General features: G+C 43.7%; 1 protein-coding gene across 1 annotated transcript; it reads left to right on the top strand.

Moving 5' to 3' along the window:
* The first annotated feature begins 10749 nt into the window (after nt 1-10749).
* CDHR5 (cadherin related family member 5) lies at nt 10750-24382 on the top strand. The gene is made up of 14 exons (XM_049820840.1): nt 10750-10828; nt 11045-11223; nt 12139-12189; nt 12539-12631; nt 12757-12855; nt 14253-14363; nt 14719-14895; nt 15304-15394; nt 16993-17090; nt 17855-18061; nt 19126-19242; nt 20183-20255; nt 22749-22900; nt 23801-24382. Exons 1-14 carry the CDS (start codon nt 10750-10752, stop codon nt 24380-24382), a joined length of 2109 nt encoding a protein of 702 aa, XP_049676797.1.
* Nucleotides 24383-24753: the final 371 nt, after the last annotated feature.

A 24753-nucleotide genomic window follows, 5' to 3' on the forward strand; every position in this document is an offset into this window, starting at 1 on the left:
TTCCAGCCCCCAGAAGCTTTTACTCTCCTGTTATTCACCCTCTGCTGCCATCATGGGGCCATTTCGTCATTGCAACCTCTTCTGTGTGCCTCTTACGTAGACCCGTTTAGATTCTCACAGCAAACTGAGTTTCCCTAAGAGCTTGTGGGCATTTCATACCCACTGAGGTTATTTACAAAGAAAAGGAAATCACATCAGTCATTTTTAGTTCCTTATGTGTTGTTTAGCCTTTTTTTTTATGAACTTCTTTTCTTCCTTGCATTGTTCCTACATGGTCTTTCTCATTTGTAGATGTTTTGCAATACCATGAGCCCAAGCTGAAGCTGGCCACCACCAACACAGATATAAAATATGAATACAGAAAATATGAAGATTTAAATGCAAAGAACAAAAATACGAGAACCGCAGATATCACTAATGTCACTGAGGGCTCCCAAAGGAGGGCTGGGTGGCCAGAAGAGATTTCGGCTGCAGTGAGAGAAGGATGTGACTCACAACTCATCCGTACCTAGGTATATAGAGAGGAAATGCATTGAATGAGGCCGTAACACTACAGAAAGTGTATCAGAGTGATGGTGGGAGGGCGGCAGGAGGAATGCCAGCACTAACACAGATGAAGAAAGCAGTAATTACAGAAAGGAGAGGAAAATGTTTGGACGTGTACAGGACTGACCTGCACTGTCTCAAAGGAGGAAGTGGTCTCCCCTGTCCAAGCAGTGGCCATGGTATCTCTCAGTCCTCCTGTCCTGGAATGGGACCTGGAATATCCATGCTGTTTCTTCCCCCCCCCCCCCCCCCCCCCCCGCCTTTTGCAGGGGTCTGGCTGCAGACTGCAATCACATGCAGTAGTGCTGAGGCTTGCTGCTCATCAGTGCGTGGGTTATTCTTCCAAGGGAAAGATGATGGGGAAAATCAGGTCCCTCCCAGCCCTCTGGTCATGGAGATGCCCTCTGCTTTTCCAAAGAAAAAAAGATAAGTAGACAAGAAAAAGTTGTCTTGTCTAGAAGATGAGAAGATTCATTTATAACAATTAATCCTTCCAAGCTACTTTATATAACATAAAGAAGGAGAGAAAGGGCATAATCCTATTTTGTCCCTCCATTCCCATGTCACTTTTAGCAGCAGTATTTGAAAGCAACCAGGTCCAAACCCCAGCAAAGGCAGGGAATATATTCAGGATGTTTTCTATGCATGTACAAGTATGCTTCTTTCTTTGAAGCTGTGATAGTGTCTGTTCTCAGCAGACCTTTCCTGGACATGGCTGTGAAACCACAGCTTGAAAGGTATTGTCTCCTCATGCAAAAGTCAGCCCTCATCCTACCGATCAGACAACGTTTGTCACTTGTAAAAAAGTGACACATTGTTTAGCCAAATCGCAGGTACACACATACAGTCACTGACAGTTCCTGGCAATTGCAAAGAAAATACTAGCCAGGATTAAAAAAGAACAGAAGATTAAGTTCCTATCAAGAGGTAATTAAAGCCAGGAGGAGAGATAATGATGACAATTGTAATGAATCAATTGGTACACGGATGTTTGCCCAACAAATTACTGTCATTATAGACAGAAGCAGGAATTACTACCCGTCAGCAGAAATACAGTCCATTAAACTGCTGTGAATGACCTGATCAGGTTTAGAGAGTAATTAAAAGGACATTCCAGCCTGGATGTATTATTTGCTGTTAATCATGATTACTCATATTCATATCTTTACCCAAATAATTGTTTCTGATAAGGGCTGCAGATTTATAGGGGGCCATGGAGAGGAGTGGGCCAGTGGTGCATCATAGCCGTGAGACAGCTGAGAGCCTGGAGTGACCACAGTTTGGTGAGTACTGCTGTGCTGACATGGTCAGGCTGGATGGGCTGCCTTCTCCCCTCTTTCAGTTTTTGGGTGGTGGATTTCAGGCCTCCATGATGCTTTGCTGAGCCATTGCCATGAGGCCATCCATCTCCTGAACAGCAATGCTGGTAATATGTGGGGTGTTCCTCCTCTGGAGCAACCAGTGGAAAGAACGGAGCTCAAACAGCAGCTGGACCAGATGGCTTCCAGAAATACATGGTCTTTAGTTTTAGGTAGAGCACAACGGATGGGCAGGAATAAGAAGGTGTGCAAACTGGCTGTGTACCAGCCTTTTTGGAAGCTCTCCTAGAGATAGTGCTCCTGCAGGGTGATGGGAGCCTTGATTCAGCAAAGCCTTTGGGTGCAATCTGACATTTCAGCAGTAGGATTTGTCTGCTGGAAAGGTCTGAGATGCTCCTGGGTCTAGGGCTGGCCTGGTGCACACTTCTTTCAGCTAAAGGTCCCAACTAGCTGAGAAGTTTGCGTTTATTGAAAGCCAGCATCACTGGGGAGGGCAATAAAAAAACCTCATAAGTATCTTAAGAAGGTTAATCAGCTCTACTGTGATGACACTGAAGATCCATCTCCTCCCTGGGGTCTGACTGATTAAAAAACCCGATGCAATACATCATTATTGATACACAGGAGAAGTTCTCCAACAGCCATTACTGTTCCTAGCAACTTCAGCAAGCAAATATGGTCTGCGTAGAGAAGACAAAATTATGTCCAGAAAGGGAAAAGACGAGTTGAGCCACTTGATTAGCAGCTAGAAAGCTTATAAAGAGAGGGGAAACTCTGGAGCTAGAGATGGGGTTTAAAATGGGCTCTTAAATGTGGTGCTCAAAGACAAATGCCAGCCCAGGATTGGCACAAGGAAGGCCAAAATGCTGTGGTGAGATCCTGGCTGGGGATCAAGGCATTGCATAGCAGGTATTGTACAGGTTGAAGGACACACTCAGGATCCAGGTTTCCCTTCCCTGAAGGGTGGTGTGCTCTGGTTTTGGTGGCTGTTTTCAGCTCTTTCATGTCCCTTGGCTGGGAAGCAGTACTGTGGAATCTGTTTTGTTTGGACTCCAGTAAGAAACTGATCTTTGAAATATCCTTCTTGTTTTAATTATTTCATGACCCTCAAAGCCAAATCAGGCTGGAAAACACAACACTAAAGCATCAGAAGTATGTGCGATGTGAAGCTTATGGCTCCTTAATCATGCAAAACCTCTCACCTGTCTACTCTGCAACCCCCATTAAATATTTGTGCTGTGGCTTACAGCAAATAAATTTCTGTATAAATCCCCCACTCTTGTCCTTCCTCGTCTTGCCTCTTCTCATCTTGCAGTATCTTTAGAGTAGCAAACAGTCCCAGAAGGGTGGCTAGAAAGTGTTTGGGAAACTCTGACAGTCCTTTAATGCTCTGTGTACTGTCTAGTTTCAGACTAAAATAAAACCAAAGTGGGAGGACTTTGATTTTGGGTTAGCAAGTACTATCAGAGTTTCCAGGACAGTGACTAAGAAAGCAAGGTTTGCTTCCTAGCAGGAGGAGGGCAGGTATATTATAAATTACAGATATGGCTCCTGTGTAATCCTTGGGGAAATGTGAGCACCCTCTTCTAAAGGCACATACACATTTCTGCAGGCATAGGGCTGCAAAGAGAGCCTGGAAATAAAAGGGAAAAACATGCAATGGCTTGTGATAAACAAAATGTACTTTTCTTTTCTTTTTATTTCAGTAAGAAAAGAAAATGCAAGGTTCTGCTGCTACTGAAAATGTGTGTTATTTCTTTTTTCCTTCTTGAAAGATTTGAAGATGGGCAGATATCGGCACACACAAGAGCCCTTCCCGTGTGTGTACCTGAATTTTATTTGGTACATGCCATTTTTTTGGTTTGAAAAAACCCAAACAGACTTCTCCTGGGCATCCTCATAACTGTCTGTGTGGGATGTTTTCATGGGTGTTTTAAATCCTCTCCTTGAAGGCTCAGCTCTCAGAGACTTATAGTAGAATGGGGTTTATTCCATGGTGTTGTGCCACTAATGGATTAACTCACATGATATCTCTCTGTGTATTCAAGGCATATTATACTGGCTCACAGCAAAACTCCAGCACAAACATCATCTCACACAGTCAGCCTCAGACCTGTGCTCCAGGACTGTGTGCTGGTGGGATAACAACTACAAACAACTTCCAACTAACTGACAACATGAATGATTTGAAGTGTTTGTCTTTTGTATTTTAAAGAAATACTACCTTTGCTGGCAGGAATTCCTGCCTAATTTAGTTATAGTGTTGTTATTTATATAGCCATGTCTTCTATGTGGCATGTGAACTGTACCAAACAAAGGCCAAGGTAATTTGTTCTGCTGCTCATAAAACCTTGTGCTTTAATTCAGGAGAGAACATGGTTTCCCTGCTGACTGGTCTGTGGCAACTAATTATTCCCATGATTGTCCTATCACACTTCTCAGTATCTCTTCCATCCCAGGAGAGGTAAGTATTTCTTGTGCCTCTGCTTACTTTTTCTCCATGGCTTTTTGTTCAAAGAGCCTGCTAGCTATAAAGTCAGCCTTTTATCTTCCTTCCAGAACTTGCATCTGCTTCATTGTTGGATTTTTTTTTCCCTAAATTGATTTAGTTAAATAAGTGCAAATGTTGTAAACATTTTTTGTTGCTTAAGAATAGAAACATTGATTTGAGCTTATTCAGGAGAAAAATCAGGATCCCAAACAGATCAAGCTATAGTAAAAAAGAGACTCTTGAGTCTGTTTTCCTGCTAGGTATTTATGCAGGTTCACAGAGGTGGAAGTTTCTGTTTCAAATAGCCTAGTCCCATGAAAACATAACCAAAATAGTCAATCTTGTAAGTTCACCAGTTCACAATCTTGTGTGTAAGACTGGCAGGGTTGTCTCTCCTCCCGCTTGTGCAGGGACAGGTAAAGCACAGAGAGACTAAAGGAGGTAAGGTGGAAGAGGGCAGAGCTGAGACTCCCTTGCAGCCCTTCCATGGCCACAACCAGTGCCTGGCCCAGCTTCCCTAGCCCTAGCACTGTACTGGAATAGACACAGACAGACACACAGACACATACATGGGGTCTCTCCAGAAGCTGGACCCCAGACGTTTTATCCTACCCACTGGCTAGTCTGGTTTGAAGTTTAATAGCTCTGGTTGAACCTCACTGAGGCTTTGAGCTCTTCTTTTAGTGGCTTCTCAACCAGTCACCTGCAAGGGCTGGTCTTTGGTACCATCACTGTTATCTACCTGTTCCTCAAGGTTTGTGTATCTGGGTGTTTAATTTATTACTTCTCCAGTCTCTTGTCCTACTCTTTTGTGCTGAATCAGTGTTAACCTCACATTCCCATATCCTTATGGTAAGGTGATTACATTAGTAAGAAGCACGTGCAGGTTGTTTTTCTGTGTGGTGGTTAACAAAGATATGTCTTTTAAACACCAATAAGATTTGCCCTTTTTTTGGTGAAACTTTGCCAAATTAGCACAAGTTCTTGCCCGTCTTTCTTTGGGACCCTGTTTCCTTGAGGGAGCAGTTTTAAATGGTTGTTGTTCTCTGGTCTTAAAACCACGTCTTTTCACCTCTTTTTTCTCTTCTGATCTCCCAGGACTGAGAGACATGCTGATGGGATCTTCCACAGTGAGCTCAGCAAGATCAATGGCAATGCCTATGTGCAGCAGCTAGTCAAACACCTGATGGGCCTCAAGGAGAGGTAAGGACCAGCCCAAGCCACCCTTCTGGAGCATGGAAGTCTCCAGCAGGAGATGGCATCCCAGCAATGAGGGACATGCCTATGGGGCTGAGCTGCCTCCAGCTCCAGGGCCAGCCTGAGCACTGGTCTCATCCAGAAGATGCCCAAGATGAAAGGAGACAGAAGAGGAGAAGAGGAGGGATAAAGGGCTCCTTGACAGTGGGAAGAGAGAAATTTCTGTGTCTTGTGATAAGTCCCACATCACATGGCTGGGAGGAGCAGCCTTTGTACTGTATTTTCCCTGACGCAGGTCCCAGAGGCATTCAGATGGACTGTTCACCAGTGAATACAGCAAGATGAGAGGAAACGCTCAGGTTCAGAAATTCATTCAAAATCTCATGGGCCGCAAGCGCAGGTAAGAGCTCTGCTTCCTGGGGAATGGGAAGGCAGCTTGGGCCATGCAGGCTACAGGGAGACAGGTCTCAGGTCCAGGAAAAGTGGGGTGGCATGACCGGTGGTTTGGAAAACTTGAGACAAGGGCAAGTGGGCTGGGGCTTGGTCTCCTCCCACTAGGCTGTGCCTGAAGCTGCTGTGCAATAGTAGAGATATCTCATCAGCCTGCCCTGCCTGTCCCAGCAGGCAGAGCAGTTCACAAACCTTCTCACTGAGGCCATTTCTAAGCATAAAACAACATTATCTATTGCATATGCATTTCAAGCTTAATCCATAGGACACAAAACTTTACATCAGATTACAGCCTGAGATTTTTTGTTTGCATTTTGATTCAGCCTTTTGGGGAAAGTTGTAGATGATTTACCTACTTCAAATAAAGCACCTGAGAAACTGTAGATAAATGGGCTCTGTATCAGAATGAGGAAGACCTTTGGGTTTCATAGTCCCCACCCATGGCTCTGACTGCCAAACTGGCCAGGCTTTAGACATAATCATATATATGGCCAATGTGGGGTCGCTCATCCAGCCAAAATATGGGGCCACTAGCTCCCACTGAAGCCACGTATATGAGCACATCATCAGTTACAATATGTGGTGCACTGTGATACAGCTCACAACTGCTGCTGGTATGTTATGAAGGGACAACATTGCCTGGAGAGGTTTCCTTCAAGCTTGGTCCATTCTTCAAGGCAGAGACATAGCACATTGATTCCTTCCCATCTGTTCAGGGTGATTTGATATTTTCTGGGGCATGCACCACTAACAAAATCCTGGCAGATGCAGTGGGGTTTTAATTTCCAAATGCTGGAAAAAGGTATATATCCATGGGCAGAAGGACATGCTGGTACTGGGTGATGAGGCAGAGTGCAAGTGCATATTAAAGCCTGTCCTTTTGCCAGCCAGGAAGCATCTGAGCCTGATTTGAAGAGGATACTTGTTTTTCTTTCTGCACAGCTATGGTGACAGTTGGCAGGTTAACAGAGCACGGACCATGGGGCAGGTCGGTGGTGGGGTGAACCTGCCTTCCAGACAGCAGCGCTGCTTTACAGCTGTGGTGGTTACACTACTTGTTTTTTTGGTTTGTTTGGTTTTTTTAATTATCATTAATTTTCTTTTTCTTAATCAGCTCTTCAGGACCAGTCTACACAGATGTGCAGGGGAGTGAGGAAGAAAACAGCCATGAGGAACTTTGTTTTATGTGGTTGTACCAGAGCTTTCTAAACACCAGGTAGGTGGGACAGATTTGTCACCTCTATGGCCCTGATCACCACAGTGTTGAAGCCAAAAGAGGACTTTTAGTAACTTGTAAATTCCCAGTTTTTCCCACAAGCACAGCAGTCTCATGTAATGTAGCAGATCAGAAGGGCTCAGCTAATATCCTCAAAAATATTCTTAAAAAAGGGAAGGGTGGAAGATTTATTAAATTGACCATATTTTAAAATCACTTCTGCCTCATTCCCCACCAGCTTGTGAGACATTGTCTCAGGGGCTGTCATTGCTGAATTGCAGCCCTCCATCACACATTTTTGTACCTCCTGTCACTCTGCCAGCAACCACACTCCCAGGGGTGGTTTGCAGAGCTAGAAAAGCAAATGCTTTAGTCTAACTTCAAGATGCAATGTGGCTGTGTGCAATCTCAATTGATTTCCATTCCTACATTCATGGTAATCTCTATTTCTACATGCCAAGCCCACCTGGCACTCAGTTTTGCCTTACCTAAAGCAAAGCTGGCACTGAGATTTACAGCTAAGAAGTGCCATATAAAAGCCAGTTATTAAAAATAATAAACCCCAGGGAAATGAAAGAATATATTTTTCTAATCAAAGAGTTGTTATCCTGGACTGAAACAATTGTTCATCCCATTAAGAAGCCTGATCTAACAGTTAAAATAGAAAGCCTTTGCTACCCTGTTTTGATTCTGTTATTGATTCAAACACACACCTCAGGATGGGCTGTCCTAGCATCTGGACTTTGTCTCTTCCTAGTGACCAGCCACTTTCAATTAGACATCTCACTGTTAAATCACTAAAATTAGGAGGAATAAGCTGGCCTTTAGTACCTCTTGTCCACATTGCCTAGAATAAATGGGGATGATAACACTAACAGACTTGCCTGTGTATTTGTGGGGTGCCTGGCTGCAGACAGCCATGATCTGGGTCTGTCTCTCATGATCTGCTCCTTGGAGTCATCTTTTTGATGAATTTTACAAGGTAGCCTTGTCACACTTACAGTCCGTGCCCCCAGGAATAACAATCTATCACTCATTTTTTCCCTTTCAACAGCCACTCAGAGAGTGATGCCAGGGAAGCTGCTGCAATTACCAGCCAGTATGTTTGCCCCATCTCTAAGCAGCTGGTTACAGACATGAAGGAAGATACAGACAGTTTCGACTGAAGTTGAAGGGAAAGAAACAGCCAAGGAGACAGCTTTGCATGTATATAGCCTTGAAAATAAACAGGGAAGCTATTGGATTTATTGAGGAAAAACTCCTGAGATCACCAAATAAAAAAAATTCTGGAAAGCAGCCAAAACCCAATAAAGCCTCTTAGATTATCAAGAGTGAAATGTATGTCAGTGTGAACTGCTGTCAGTAGATGGAGCCTGAACGAAGCACATCACTTCCACTTTGTGTTAGCATCTGGCTGCCTGCTTCTGAAGTCAAATAAAGATTTGTTAGCTACACCTGTGCTTTGGCTGCTCTTTGGGAAACAGTAGTAAGGGTGGTACCATTACTAGGTGTTGGACCATTAGAAATGCAGGGTTCGGGGGGAGAAGTATTTTGCAAGGCTTCCCCCACACGAGGCATGTTGCTACTACCTGGATTCCCTGGCTGCATCTTCTGTGGCTGGGACTCAGCACTGCTCACAAACCACAAATCCAATCGTACAAAGATGCCAGCATCAAGGCCTCCATTTAGTAGAAACTTAGCCAGGTGCTAGATTTTATTGCAAAGAAACATACTGAGAGCTACGCAACATAGATACACACCATAAATACTGTTTTCACTCCATTCTGCCCCTGTATTTACAGGACCAGCTTTCTGATAGCCCCTAAAGACAAAGCTTCAAAAGGAGGAATTTGTTCCCACCATTTAATGAGGTTTACATGTTACTCCTGCACTGTGTTGCATGGCAGATTCCCTCCTCTGATAGAACAGCAACTCCATCTTTCCTGTAAAATCAACATATTTTGAAGAGCAGCTCTAAAATAAGGTATCTTCATCTGCAATCGTGTGTGCCTACCGCAGAACTGCTCAGTCCATCCTGCATCATCAGTTTTCACCATTCATGTTGTACCTGACAGCTGCAAAGAAGCTAGTCACTCTCAAATGTTCATCTAAGCACCCATTCCCATACTGTGATGCTGAAATGCTGAATGAATGAAAGGGTTCTCACAGACCTTAGCATTTGTTTATTTTGGTCCATAGGAAATTGCTGCTAGGAAAGAGACCTCTTAGAGGACTTTTGGAAGGAGTGTTGACAGCCTGTATTTTGTTAAGACACTAACAGCCATCTGGCTAAAATGCAGCATCTGGGAACTTTCTGAAATCAAATGGAATTTTAAAAGGAGCAGTGAGAGCAACTGTCCCCTTTTTCCTCCTTCCTACACAATGAGCAAGTTGAAAAAAAAGGTGTTTCTTTGCACAAGTGGCCAAATGCCTTGCCACAAGATATTTGGCTTGGAAAAATTTACTCAGAAAAAGAGGACAAGACAGCAGAATAGCATGCTATTGAGGCTTCAGGAAGCTGCTGAGATGTAAATAATTGGACCCTGGATGGAGATTCTGGGGAGCATCCCTACAAAGAGCTACTGCAGGCCACTGGTAGAAGGAGACATGCATTGTTCCTTCTGGGCAATCACAGGGCTGCAGCTGAGCAGCTGTTGCTGTCTCTGGATCCACTCTGCTCACCTTGCGAGGGTACTGTAGGGGGGCTGGGAATAACAAGATTGTCTCAGAAACATAACTGATTAACTCAAGCCAAGGACTTACACAGGGCCTAGCTCCTTCTTTTACCATCCAAACAAAAGAGCAGCCAAGATGGCTTTGTCTTCACTGAAACCTTTGCCTTTTCCAGAAATAAAGATAAGACATTTGAGAGCTGGCTTTTTAAACTTTTTTTTTCTTTAACATCTGTTTTTCAGGAACAACATGACAGATGGCAATTAGAGGAGAGAAACCATAAGTCATGGGGCGGAGAAGAAAACCTGTTACAAAAGGGAATGTGGGCCATGCAGAAAAAGCCTGGCTAAAATAAATATGATGTAGGGGATATAGTAGCATCATTATGCCTTTTTACAGGAAATTATCTGACCGAACCAGACCCTATCTCTGGCCCATCAGAAACATAAACTTGCCCACTTCCTCCCCACTGGGAGAGGCTGGAGTATTCAAACAGCTTCCCAAGTGTCAGCCCTTGTGCTCCTTCATGCTCATGCTCATCTCAGGGGGCTTGGCTCTGAATTCTGAAATGCTTCAAATATATCCTTGTTGCTACAGAGTTTAGGATAGGAAAGACCCAGGAACAAAGGAGAAACAGGAATTTATGCATTATCATTTTCCGTGACTGGTAAATATCTTTCAATAAGTCATCCAATGACGCAAAGAGGCAAAGGTTGAACTGCAGCAATCCACTCCAGCCAGCCAATGCTTTTTGCATTCATGAAACAGTGAACGCAGAAGACGGCACTGAGAGAAACAGGGAAAGAAGAGTATCAGCTTAATCAGAAATGGATTTTTTCAACAACTCACAGCTCACCATGGCTCGTTCTGACTGGCTCCTCACTTCTGTGCTCTTTTTTCTGTCCTTCATAACACATGTTTCAGCACAGCAACAAGGTAAGCTCTTGCAGGAGGTCCATGACCACAGAGGAGTAACCCCTGTGGCAGCAGGTTGCACTGTTATAGGCAGAAGATTTTTACACTCCTACTCTGAGACAGCTTTGTTCAACAACCTTCTCTCCAACGGTAACCAGAGGTGTCTCAGGTCTCACCCAACTCTGTCACAATGTGAATCCCTGGGCAATTTTGTGTCTCATTTGCATGTTTTTCCAGGATGTTCTGTCAATAATAGACAACCAAGAATTTATGAAAATAACCCTCCTGGCTACGTGGTGACCACAATCCATGTGGAACCAGACTTCATTGTAATGATTGATCCTAGTTCCCCCGATGCCAGTTTTTTCACTATACGGGGGTCTGAGCTGCAGCTGAACCGAAGCGTGGACTATGAGGTAAGCCTTCAGCTAGCAGGCTGTAAGGATGAGACAGATAATGCTGGGATGCAATGAGTTTCAAGCTAGGGTCTTGGGCTTCCAGGGATTTGTAACCTGTTTCTAAAGGATCTAGGAAATAACTTTGAAAAATAAACCTATTTCAGTTTGGTTTGGGTTCACTGCTTGGGAGGTCAGCCCTTCCACAAGCAGAGTACAGGGAGGAGGGGGATGCATGGTATGCCTGCTGTCACCTTCCTTCAATGAGTCTGTGTCAATTAAAGCAAGGGCAAGTTTTAAAACCAAAAATGTGACAACTGTAGTGTTCAGAGCTCTCCAGGACTCATGTAAAATGATCCCAGTTTGCCTGTAGAAATCACAGTTCTGAGCAGTGAGGTGATCTTGTGTGAGGCATAAAGGCAGTGTAAAAGGTCAGTGTGTTCAGTTTGGTTGCTGCTGAATTATTTTACCCTACTGGAGTGCTCTGTACACAGCCACAAACATCCTTAAGCTGCCTTTCCCCTAATGTAAAAAGCCACACTTATTTAAGCAAAGAACAGCAGATAGTTAACACCCTGCAGGCAACACTGTACTTGCTGTGTGGTACATTTCTGTTTCATTCAATTTAAAAAGAAATCTCTGTGTGAATTTACCTAAAATGTGAGAAAATGGCCGATGAGCTCTGCCAACATGTTACAGGAATCACAGGGAGAGAAGCTGGAAGATTGGTCTGCTTTGACTCCCCCATAAACAAGATCCCAGAGCTGATGGACGGCTGTAAAGGAAAGAAAGGAAAAGTTAGATATGCCTGAAAACAAGCTAAAGCCCAGCAGCATTTCTGATTCAGCAATGCATGTATTTGTCTCATTTACTTTAAAAGAGTTAGTACATTTTGGCTTGTTTCTACAATGGCTGGGTTTTTGTTTTTGCATACAGAAAGACACCTTGTTGCTGGTGTACCTGATCTGTCAGAACACTGCTGGGCAGGTAAGTGCTCTTCCAAACACTCAGCCCTGTTATAAGGTACTGCAGGGCAGCACATACTTCCCTCTGCTCTTCCTAGTCCACAGACTGGGATGAGGAGATGTCCTTTTCTTTGTGGACATACATATTCTTCTCACAGTCAAAGAGAGAGTACCCAAGGCCCTGTGAATGGGGAGGGGGTGGGAACAAACCCACAACACCCCCTCCACACTGGGCTGCCTGTAAACCTCAGCCCCATCCAGCCCCCAACCAGCTGTGCTCCTTACACCATCCCCTCTGGTCACTGCAAATCAGGATCAGTCCCTAACAGTCTTACTTTGTCTTTGATTCTCTTGCTTTACCCTTTCTGCAGAGAGATTCTTTGGAAATTCTTGTGACCATTCTCAACATGAACGATAACAGCCCAGTGTTTAAGCAAACGAATCTCACCAAAGTTGTTCCTGAGGTAAGCATTTTATGGAAGTGAAGAAGGCGCTGGGTCACCCAGTGCTGTGGGACTATGGAATGGTTAGCAGGGAGAAGTCTTCAACCCATTTCACAGAGACAGTAACCACAACAACTTTGTTTCAGGATACAAAAGTGAATGCAACCATTGTAGCCCGTGATGATTTAAGCGCTAGTGATGCTGACCTGGACACCATCTCTTACGAACTCACAACAACAGTGCCGGTGAGCATGTTTGATCTTTGGGGAAAAAATGGTAGCTCTGGAGAAATCTTTGTGTTTAATTCAGAAGAGCCCCAACTTTGAGGCTAAGGTCACTGTATTGCATTTAGTTCTCTGACAGCTTCTGGAAGAGGTACATCTTTTGCAAAAACCAAATGTTGGTTTGGTTAGTAGAACAGAGCAATCAACGTTGCAGGTATTGAATTCTTTTAATGCTCACACTTTTATTGCACTGTACAGGTTAAACTTTCATCTGGGATATTCTGAGCTGTATGATCCAGGGGAGTCTTGTTGGGATGGTCCGTAAACATATCAGGAGAGACCTTTGTACCTCACAGAGTTCAGAATTGCGCTGAGTTGGATAGGGAACGAAGGAGTTATTGTCCTGTTTGCCAACAGTGTCCATGCGGAGTGGAGGTAACATGAGCTGCCCAAGATCACACAAAAAGTCTTTGGCAAAGCCAAAGGCAGACTCCACTTTCCCCAGGTCCCAGTTTAGTGCCTTAGTTTGTTTGCTCTTAAGGGGTTTGCTTGATAACATGGGAAATTAATTGTATGCACAGTTAAATTGATACCAGCCTAGAGTGCAAGGGCCTGCTAGAAACTAAAACAAAAACCCAAACAAAAAAAAACCTTCAAGGAAAACCAAAACGTATATTTACATTTTTAAAAAGCATTGTGCAGTAAGCAGGCAGTGTCTGACATTCTGCCTCCATTACCTCCATAACCCCAGGGATTTTAAGGGTTGTGAAAAGAAACCACAAGTTTTTGAATTTCACCTCTGGGACCAGACTTTGCACTCACATTGGTGTAATTGGTGGATTTAGAAATTCAGAGGAATTCTAGTCAAGACATAAGATTAAAGGAGAACCAAAGCAAGTGCCAAAGGTTATAGTGTAAAATGCATTGTATATTGTTTCAATTTGGCTTTACAGTTGCTTCCAAAGTTCGGCTGTGCTACGCTAAGGCAAGTGATCTTGTCAGCTCTGAGGCTGAGTCACCTTTGATCTGTTTTGTGCATGCATGTAAGATTGCTTGGCTGTCATGGACCCAGAATCAAGGATTGTTGGCAACCTGTTTAGTGTAGGAAATAAACAAGGTAAAAGATTTCATCCAGTACCTGCTGAGCAGGTAGGCAGGCAAAGCAGGGGATCTTGGAGAAGGAAACTCACGGGAACACAAACAAACCTTTCTGACAAGCTAGGCAACTCCAGTGTGCAATACCAAAGATTAAACAGAGCTGGCATTCTCACTCTGCCCCCCGTGCCCTCTCTGCCCCCGCCCCAACCAGGTCCCCAGGATTAAAGGTCTGATTGGGATGACAAACACAGCAATGAGCAGTATTTTGAACATGTCTGTGATTGAGTCTGCTAGTAGAGTTTTTCCTTTTCCCCTGCCAGGGCACAGATGGTTATTTTGCCATAAAAGGAGTTAATAGCCCAGAAATGTATCTACAAAAAGCTTTGGACTATGAGAAATTTAAATTTACGACATTGGTCTTGTATGCAAGGGTAAGTTCTTTAGAAGGAACAAAATGCCTTATTTGCCCCAGTCTTTCTTAACTGAAGGGTAAGTCTGAATGGGAGATCTCTGAGATGGCAGGAGAGAGGGTGGATACTGGGGTTGGTGAATTTGGAGCAGCCTTCCACCATCCGTAATTACACAGTGACAGACTTGCATTCAGTCCACCTTTGTCAGAAGAATGAGGTAATTCACTGCTTTAGCTAATTTCATATAAAATGCTAAGCCTTAGACAGAATGGAGTTGCAACAGGTAGAAGATCCTGGGCCGCTGGCTTTTGCAGATGGGTTCTTCTTTTGGTAATAAAACTTGCATCTCATGAATATGCTTTGCCTTTGGGTACAGGACAGGCCTGTGGGCAGCAACGACACCACCAACACAGCTACCATAACAATAAACATATTTATTGAACAAGCTGACACCAAATCACCCTGGTTCCTACCCTGTGCCTTCATTAACATGGAAAATAACATTTGCATCAGCAGCCCCTATACTGGGAGGATCAATATCTCTGAGATGTCGGTAAGAAGGCGTGATCAAACAGTATCCTTGATGCTATTTTCAAACAATATCCAGATGCTATTCCCAGTAGGTAGTGCCTAATAACTTCCATGAGCTCATGCTGATCTCCAGTGATAAATGCAGATGATTCAGCATGACAGGGAGCCTTCATCATCCTGAAAAGTGGAGGTTCCCCCACCCCAAGCAGCACTGCTTGTCCTTGTTCCTTCAGCACATCACAGTATAGGTGTGAGCTGGAAAACCCTTTGCTCTAAGCTGTCTCACCTCTGCCCTGTTACAACCATCTACCAGCAATAAATGCCATTCTGCCCAGACAAAACCACCAGAGCCACGCTGGGATGGGAGAATGCTGCAAATGCTAATATGGTGCTGTAGTCTGGTATGTAATGCTTTGCCTTGTTACTGCAGACAGAACCACTCATCCTAGAGCCGGGGCCTATCTATGCTATTGATCCTGACTACACTTTAAATGAAAAAATCGTGTACAGTATTGTTGGTGGTGAGTAAAAGTTTTCACCTTCCACAAAATGCATTGCTCATATGTCCCCTACATTATCTGCCAAGAGGAGATACCCTCCATGGCACTTGAGAGTTGAGGGCCTGGGGATTTGCCCCTCTTATTTCTGCCACAGAAACATAACTAGATCCACAGAACACTGTGGATTAAGTAGAAGGAACAGACGGTACAGAGAGGAAGAAAAAGAGAATTACAGTCCCACAAACCAATCTCAATGAAATCTGTTTCCGAAGGACTTTGATTTTTGGGGAGGTGCGACATCTTTTATCTTTAAGCTTTTAGACTTGATTTTGCCAGTCTGGTCACACCACTTTCATTTAGTCTTTGAGCTGAACCTGAAATTCTCACATCATCAGCATAATTTTCATTCACTGCCAAGAATTATGTTTTTATTCCCCAGCACATTGCCACTATCTAATCTGCCCTGTTTTAGTCTTGATTTCAAAAAGATGACTTGAACACAGTCAACTGATTACCCAATCATTGACTGGGCCATTTATTTGATTCCAAAGGATTTTTTTTCTTTTTTTTTTTTTTTTAAACAATAGTGGGGTTTTGAATAACTATCAAGGCAAAAGTAGATCATATTGGTCAGGTGGAGTGATCACCTGTTCATCTCCCTTAACCTATGCCACATGGCACCACATCTGTGAATATCCTCCTGATAATAAATACATTAAAGAACCTTAAAATCCACTGGCATTCTGGATGTAGTGTTGCCTCCCTACCCCACAGTCAGTAGGGAACCTCAGACTAGGGGGTCCTTGTGTAAATAGAGCCCACAGTGTCTCAGACTGTGGAAGAGAATTAAAAATTTTGCTTAAATTTTAACATATATCCAACATAGATGTTTTTATGATTTAAACACAGATTAGAGATGTAGGAAGCTGATTTCTACCCCTACATCAATACAAGAAGGTGTTTGTGTCTAGGCTCCTTTTGTAGTCAGTAGAGAGAAATAAGCATTTCCAGAGCAGAATGCAGCTCGCGTTGAGGCCAATGTTCACAGTAAGTTGAATAAATCATGCATTGAGATACATTTTCTCTTCACAATATAGGTAACAAGGTCAGGTAGAGATGTCTTCCCTTTAGATGCCTAGAGCTATTCTAGACAATTCCCCATGCAACTATTCTTTGTAGATTGTTTTCTTGCCTTTAAAATAGGAATAATCTTTCCCTTATCTCTCCTGAAGTGCAGTTCGGGTTCAGTTAGGGTTTGGGTTCAGGTTAGGGTTAGAGAATTGGAGACCTTCAGGCCTCAAATTGCACCAGGGTATCTAGGCTCTAGGCATTTAGCAGAATTTAAGCTGGCTACACCTGGGCCTAGGCACTGGAAAGGCAATCCTTTGCTGTCCTACCTCATCTAGTTGGGCTCACACACATCTTGATGCTTTTTGTCTGTTGGGTCCTTCTGAATCCCTGGCCAGCACTTCCAGCCCTTGGAGCAGCCAGGCAGGCAAGGAAAACAAACAGTATTATGCCCTGGGTGTATTGTCACTAAGATGTGAAAAAGAGTTAACGAACTCCGGGTCACTTAATGAAGGTATCTGATGATTGACTGGTCTTTCCATTTTCTTTAGGGAATACAGACAATGTCTTCTCAGTGGATGCAGGCACAGGGAATCTAACTATGAACAAAGTAGTAACTTCCCCAGACTCATACCTATTGCAAGTCATGGTAAGTCTGATGACATTGCAGACAACAATCCAGGAAGCAGCAGTCTTGATGTGACAGGAATTAATTAAATAAGTAATTAAAGCTAACTCAGTTACACCCTTTCTTTCGGAAGGGCCTAGTATTTGACCAGTGTCTTACACAAACTTACATGCAAAGCTCTTGCAGAAGTTAAGAGGCATTTTCCTTTATCTGTGGGTTGCAACATCAAAGCAAATTAACTGAATGGGGACATCCTGCTGAGTTGGAAGTATGGAGGAGCATAACCGGAAGGCTTTTTTTAGGCATGACTTGAGCTTGTGTTACAGTAGTCAATAAACCCTAGAGAAGAACTCTTCTTTTGGCTACAGCTCAAGAGGAAAGGAAGGAGTTGAAAAGCGCTCCCAGCATGTACATAGCCAGGAAGATGGGACTGTCGGGCAGTAACTGAACTGATCCAAACACCTACAAAGATGAGTAGACTCTGCCTGCTGGTGCTGGAATCTCACTGCTTTGTATTGGAGCATGGCATTTTGTCCAGACATGGCCCTTATGGAGGTTCATGTCTAGACTGTGTGGAGGGCCAAGAGCCGAAGCAAGTTAAACACAAGGACTCCAAACCATAAGGCCCCCCTGTGACAGGCCTGGCTCAAAGCTCACTGAAAGTGATGGAAAGAACCCTATGGGTTGCAGTGGACTTCAGACCAAGCCTATCCTTTTATGTCTCATCATTAATAGGAAAAGGCTAGCAACTCTCTCCCTCTCTCTCTCTCTCTCTTTCTCTCCAGGCCACCCAGGTCAACAACATACAGAAATACTCCATAGTCAGTGTAGAGATTAAGGTCATCAATAAAAGTGATTATCCACCGTTCTTTGAGAGCAGAATCTACTATGGGACTGTATTTGTTGGTCTGGCCCCAAGAAGCTTTGTCTTCCACACTGGTGATACTTCAAGCCCCCTGATGATAACAGCAGCAGATGACGATTTCCCTAATGTAAGAAACTGCAAATGCACTGCGTTCTTTCTTACTGCTTCAGGCTTAAAGCAGGATCAGAAAATGTGAGGAAAGGGAGGTGGGGAGAGGCAAACACGTCTTCCTGTAGTGGTCCATATTATATATCTCTGGAAATTCCACATAGATCAGAACTGCTTATAGTGTAATGTAATGCAGAGAAGCTGCTGGACTCCTCTCTTCCAAAAACCAGTCCCACCTAGATCTATGTAGATGAGCTGATCCACTGCAAAACAGTATCCTCAGTAAAGCCCAGGGTTAGCAAATACTGTGAGTGGGTCCTGATCTGAATTAGGGCTGGGTGAAGAGTTTCCTTGAAGAGTTTGGGGTGGCAGGATCCCAGGCAGAGGTGTCCTCTCTCTGCCAGGTTGAGGAGAGCTATTTGTGGACAGGCCTGGGAAGAGGAGCCAGTCCAAAGATAGTAGACTAGCAAGGACCTGCAGTCCTGGGCTGGAAATTTTTAACCTTCTCCCTGTAAGGACTCATTTTGAGAGACCCATTCTTGAACAATGTAATGGGAGAAGGAAAGGGGACGAGATTTACTGACCAGAGATTCCCATCCCACCCTATTAAGAAAAAAGTGCTAGTTTTATTGATGCCAAGGCTTCCATAACAAGACTGGGGACCTAGTAGAGGAATAACAGCCTAGACAGTAAGGAAAAAATTGTGCAGACTTCAGCACAAGTATTATTCTCTATGTACATTCCCCTTTGGCACTGTATTAAAGGCAGAACTGATCAAATTTACAAGGTCCCTTGCATAGATGTGTTTTGCTTGGGCAAATACTAAAGATAGCAACACAAGCTGGGTAAGACTTGGGATTTTTTTGGAGGCAACACTTTTAGGATACATTCTTGAACTCCAAGCAACAGGGTGAACACACTTGAGTTCAACCTTTCTCACCTCCTCAGTCCAGATTTATTTATTGCACTATACACCTGCTCATACTTCAGATGTATTTGACACGTCCTGCCAATGTGTTGTTATCAAGATGCATGCAAAGCACAAATGGTGTGGTTTAATCATTCACTTTTCTGGCTTTTCAGAAAGTCAACCCAAACATTGAGTACTACATAAAAAACAGCACCGACTTTATTGCAACCAAAGATGGACTCATTCTGACAAATGTGATGCTGCAGTCACCAGGAACTGTAACCATCAAGGTAGGGCAACTTTCTCCATTTTCTTGCCAGGGTCGTGGAAGGAAGGGGTAGTCTCTAGTAGAGAAGCACCATGGGTGGAATTCCATTAGGTAAGGGATATAGTGAAAGGACAGTCCTCGTTCCAACCATTTGCTTCATAAATGTATAGGGATGGAAGGAGAAGTGATAGCAAATTTACTCTGTGTGATACAGGCTATATCTGGTGCTAGCTGTAAAATTGTTTCTCCAGTCCTGTGGAAAATATCATTGGAAACAAGCAAAAAGTCAACTAGGGAGAATTTAGGAGGCCCTCTCCCACATTCTGATCCTGACTAAAAAAAAAGGAGGGTGAGAGAGTGGGTAGGACATTGATGTGTATGTGTGGGTAGGGTATGATTGCTGGCATATACCCAGCTCTCAAGTCTACAGCCCCAAACTTGGAAATCCTTCGGTAAATCAAGATTTTTTTGCTCAGGTTGAAGGAAGAAGTTAATAACTTTAGATTTTCTAAGAAGCTGGATGTTCACTTTGTCCATCTTCCTGCCAGTGACAACTGGCTCCCTAAGATTTGCCTAGCACAATGCCATGCCCTGTGGCTCTATCTGAACCAGCTTGACTCCAGCATTGTTTTAGCTACCCGGGCAGGGAAGAGAGGTGGCAACACATGCTGCTGCGCTGCCTGCCCCACACTACCTCATTATCTGTGTACAGCTCTGTGCTGCAAAGATGCATAAAAATGATCTGTACACAAATGATGCACCTGGTTCTGGCCCAGGACAGGGAATCTTCAGAGCTCCTCTTCCTCTGTGATCAGAATGTCCAGCTACAATGCAGGGCTAATGTGAGGATGTGGTGAGGATATAGACAGGGTACTTTGTCCACAAAGGGCCCACCACATACCTTAAGAATGAGCTGGAGATCTAGGAAGTTCCTAAGCTATCTCTTTCCCATGTTCACATAGGCTGTTGGAAAAGATATGGTGAGCCTGCAGGAGGCGAGCACTATAATCGTCGTGGACATCATCCTTCCTGCAGGTAGGCTGGGTGCCTTTTTTCTGCTTTGTGGAGATGACTGGGGAGACTTTTGCACTTCTGTGGGCAAACTGGCAATGACAGGTCACCCACTGAAGTCTGTGGACCTTGGCTGAGGCCAACACCATACCTATAGGAGGTTCTATGGCGTCTATAAGGGAGAAAACAAACAACATCCTTATGATGTGGTCACCACATGCCACAAACAGCCTCCTGAGACTTTAAGTAGTGCTGTGTATTATAGTGTCTTGTTATTCCAAAGCTAAATCTGGGGTTTCTTCCTGTTGTTTTGTGGGTCAGATATAACCCAGGATGTCTTACCATGGCAAAGAAGGGTTGCCCTGACACCTCTGTACATCATTGCTCCTTTTTAGCCAAAAATAGAGAAAACTGCAACATTATTTCCTGTCTTATGCAGAGCAGACAGAAGTTGGCACACCTCCACAAAACAAGGCTTCCTCAGGAGCCAAGGAATTTTCTACTCAGGTTGGGTCAAGTTCTTATACTCCAAGATATTAAGGTCTTACCAGGAGAAAAGACCCATGAGAATTAAGATAGACATGAGGCTACATACATAACCCTCCAGTTATCATTTGGCTTTGTTGATGTAAAAATAGCTTACACTTCCATACTTCTTAGAAATGGCTCTTAAATAGGTCTTATAAAATTAGTTAGATTTGAAGCTTATGAAAGTTCTTATGCTTTGGATTAAGATGAACCAATATCATGCATTTTCACATCAAGATAGGCAGATAACGCCCAGAATCCATTGGTTTCTACATCATGATGCATGCTTGAAGTTCCCAGCTGGGCTCTTCCATTATTTCACCCTCTTATCACCACCATCATGGGGATGTCTGGAGGAAAAAAAAGTGGACTCTTGGATGTAAATTTGGATTCCCTAAAAGTAGTGTCACTTCACAGCTAAAAACATTGGCTGCATAAACCCCACCTAAACCCACTTTAAGGGCACAGTCCAGCTCAGCAGAAAGCTAGTTCAGGTGTCAGTACACAGAGCTGCAAACACTCCAAACAGATGTACCAACACTTCTATGCAACTTTTAAATGTTGCCCTTGGTATTTAAACCACACAAAATAATGTTGCTGGTGACGATGCAAAAAAGTAGATTGAAATTACACTGAATGTCTCAGAGCCTATGAGGGGAATTGTGCATTATTCTATACTATAGCCAGCACCCAGGAATGGCCTAATCAGAGGTGAGATTACCATTTGCCTGGCAAATCAGGAGGATATTTAACCCTCAACTTTAAGAGGTGGTGTTAAGGAATGTGCATGCAACGGGTTGGAGAGTGCTTTACTGAGCGTTCCAATATCCAGGGAGAAACTAGAGTAATTTTTAATACACTCTCCTGGGAAGTGGAAATTGTACATTGGCCTCTGGTTTCTGAGACACCAGTGCCAGAGCCATCTCATGTGGATCTCAAGATGAGTCATTCCACCAAGCTGAGCTAGCTTTTGCAGAGGTACTGCATGCTGCACAGCACAGGAGTTAAGGGTGGTGGAGTTTCACTTCAGCTCTGTGGCCTGTGGCTCCCTAGGAGACATGGTTAAAAGAAGCAAAAATTCACTGACACCCTAAACACTCACCAATGTATTAATGATAAACTGAGGGCACAATCAAATGTGGAGGGAATACTTAAAGTCTGTTCTCATAAACAGGTCAGCAGGAGAACAAAACTGTATTTTGTTAATCATTAAACTTCAAAAGAGACTAATTTACACTACAGAATAAAGCTGGAAAACTTAAATATAAAGAATCCCAACAACAACAAGCAAAGCTGATTAACCCTGAGGAAGTTACTGTCTTTCTACTATAATGTTGATTTCTATACAAATATGCTTACACTGTCCAGTGGTTGAAAGCATAAACTGCTCCTGAGAAGCCTGGTGTATATTACTACAGCTACAAAAGGGCAGGAGTTTCCTGTCCTGGGGACCTTCTAAAGTTTTTTCTATTTCCTATTATGCTTTTTTATTTCTTATTTTAATGTGCTCATCAGTATCAGAGGTGATGTTCCAGATTAAAGGAACCTTTGAATTTTCACTCACATATGTACAAATTTACCTCATTTTTTGCATTCTGGTGTAAATGGGTGAAGTGGGAAAGTAAAAGACCTACCTTGCTTTACCCCATGTAACACCTGCTTGCCTAATACAGTCATGTATATATTAGCTTAGTTAAATCATGGGATAAAAGTCATTGTCCTGTAAATGGATGCTATTTCCACTTCATGTAACTTATTGGAAGTTATAATATTCTGTGAGTGGTCACCTTAAAAAAAAACAACTCTGCTTTTAGGACAGCAAACAAATGGCCTTCTGTGACATTAAATATATCACTGTCACATTCTGCAGCACAGGATGCTTCTTTGCCCTTCAAAAATTGGTTGGATCTTCTTCCACAATGAAGTGTTGTGTTAAAAAAGCTAGCTGCCATTTTTAGTCTTTGTAACACTGGTTTGTTTTTCTTGTAGCTGTAACCTCCTCTGATAAGATACACAGTGCTCAGGATATGGCTATCTTAGGTGGTACATTAGCAGCACTGCTATTGATTGCCTTAGTCTTCCTTGGAGTGATGATACATAAACAGTATGGAAAACGAGTCAAATACATGATAAGGAAAAAGGTAAGTGCCTTGTTTGTACCTGAATTTCTACAGTTAGAAAGTGGGATCTGAGGAGGTTTTAAAGTGTGGACAGGCTGTCCAGATACTACACAAGTTTGTGTGAGGGTGATAAATCGCTCCTGAGACCATGCTTGCAAAAGTACCATTGCTTTGGTGGTGTTTGCTGCTGTTTCTGCCCTCTGAGGCTGGAGCTGTATGGTAGATGACGAGCAGACATGGTAAGGAGACAACCACAGCTCCATGGAGCACAAAATCTAGGATGAACATGACACATATCAGAGGTAGTCTCTGAAAAACATATGTCTGTGGCATAAACCACTGTTCATCCTCCTCCTATAGTCAAAGGAGAGAAAGGCTCCTTCATATCCTATCCTAAAGCCTGGGCTTAGACAGTTGTCTGCACCTGAGCTATTTACTTTTGGCTCTCTCAAGTCCCTGGCAGACTGGTTACTTTGAAGTTTAGGGTGTAATTCATCTGACCAGATGTTGGTCTCTGCCTTAGGATGGGACCGTCAGGAGCCTTGACTCCACTGACTACAACATGAGTCCAGAGCACATAGCTCAAGTGAGTAACAACAGTCCTTCACCCTGAGTGAGGTAAATCCCATTCCAGAGTAATACCTCAAATGGATGGGTACAAATCAGTATGCATTGCTGGTGCTCAGCCCTCCTGGAAAACATGCCTATGCCTATCTGAAAAAAATCCAGAAAGGGAGTCAATAAAAATAGCTGTTCTAGGGAGCTGTATCTTTCCCAGGCTTCAAATAGGTCTAACTGCAAAACAAGCTGAAGCTTTCCTGAGCAGGAGTTCCGTTGCTTCAGCCGCCTCTTCCCGCGCCTCCCCTCCCCCTGCCCCATTTCTTTCCCTTTCACTACAATCACAAGGTGTCTCTCCTGTAGTTCTCCAGGGAAATCTCTGGGGGTTACCACAACGAATCTTACAAGCCAGATGAACACCCAGATGTGAGCACCAAACGGGATGAGACTTCAGAAAATGGCAGTGTCCAGTCAACGACACATGTGCTAGAGCAGCCAGCACTTCCCTTGCCCTCTTCCAAAGCAAAAGAAATTGATAGCCTCCCAAAGGCTTCTATAACTTCCACCATCATGTTTGACCAGGAAGAGAAAGAAGAAGAAGTGGAAGAAGAGACTGAGCATGAGAAAGAAGTGAAATCTATCCTCAAGACAGACAGGCATGTGGCAGATGACGGTTACAAAGCTGTGTGGTTTAAGACTGATGTGGATCCAGATGCTGGAGAGAGGGTTGCAGTGATTGAGGACAATGCAGCAGATGGTGATGATGACAGTGACCAAGATCTGCAGAACAATGAGGAGGAGGAGGAAGAAGATTATGACAAGGACTATCACCACAGAGGTCTGGGAGTGTCCTTTGCCTCAGAGAGCTCATCACTTCCAGCTGCAGAAGTGATAGCCAACACATCTCGCACAGATGCAGTGACAGAAGATGACAGTGACATATAATGGAAATAGATCTGCACTCCCCTCCCCAAAAATGGGGGAATCTCAGCTGCTTTGCTGACATGAAGCCCATCTTTCTGCTCAGGGAGGAAACTGGAATGCAGGAGGACAAGGTTGCCTGTCCTGCTTGTCTGAATGCAGCAATTAAATCTGGAAGAGATTACAGCTAATTCAACATTTTAGTGAGACCTTGAAATACCACTTAGGATTTGGGGGGGCGGGAAACACTCATCTCATCTCTCCACCTTCCTGCCTGTTCCCCCTGGGGCCCCTTACATCACATTTCCCAAACTGGCTCCAGGTAGAGCAGAGGTGTAGCTGAACTGACTTTGAAGCAGTTAGCCCAGCTCACCGTAGCAATTAAGTTACACGAC

This window comes from Accipiter gentilis, chromosome 17 (assembly GCF_929443795.1).
Source record: "Accipiter gentilis chromosome 17, bAccGen1.1, whole genome shotgun sequence".
Classification (NCBI taxonomy): domain Eukaryota; kingdom Metazoa; phylum Chordata; class Aves; order Accipitriformes; family Accipitridae; genus Astur; species Astur gentilis.

Bases quoted from the DNA above. Each gene is read 5' to 3' on its own strand.
- CDHR5 (XM_049820840.1), top strand. From the start codon at position 10,750: ATGGCTCGTTCTGACTGGCTCCTCACTTCTGTGCTCTTTTTTCTGTCC. The intron at 11,224-12,138 runs GTAAGCCTTCAG...TTTTGCATACAG, and splicing joins ACCGAAGCGTGGACTATGAG to AAAGACACCTTGTTGCTGGT. The intron at 17,091-17,854 runs GTAAGTCTGATG...CTTTCTCTCCAG, and splicing joins CATACCTATTGCAAGTCATG to GCCACCCAGGTCAACAACAT.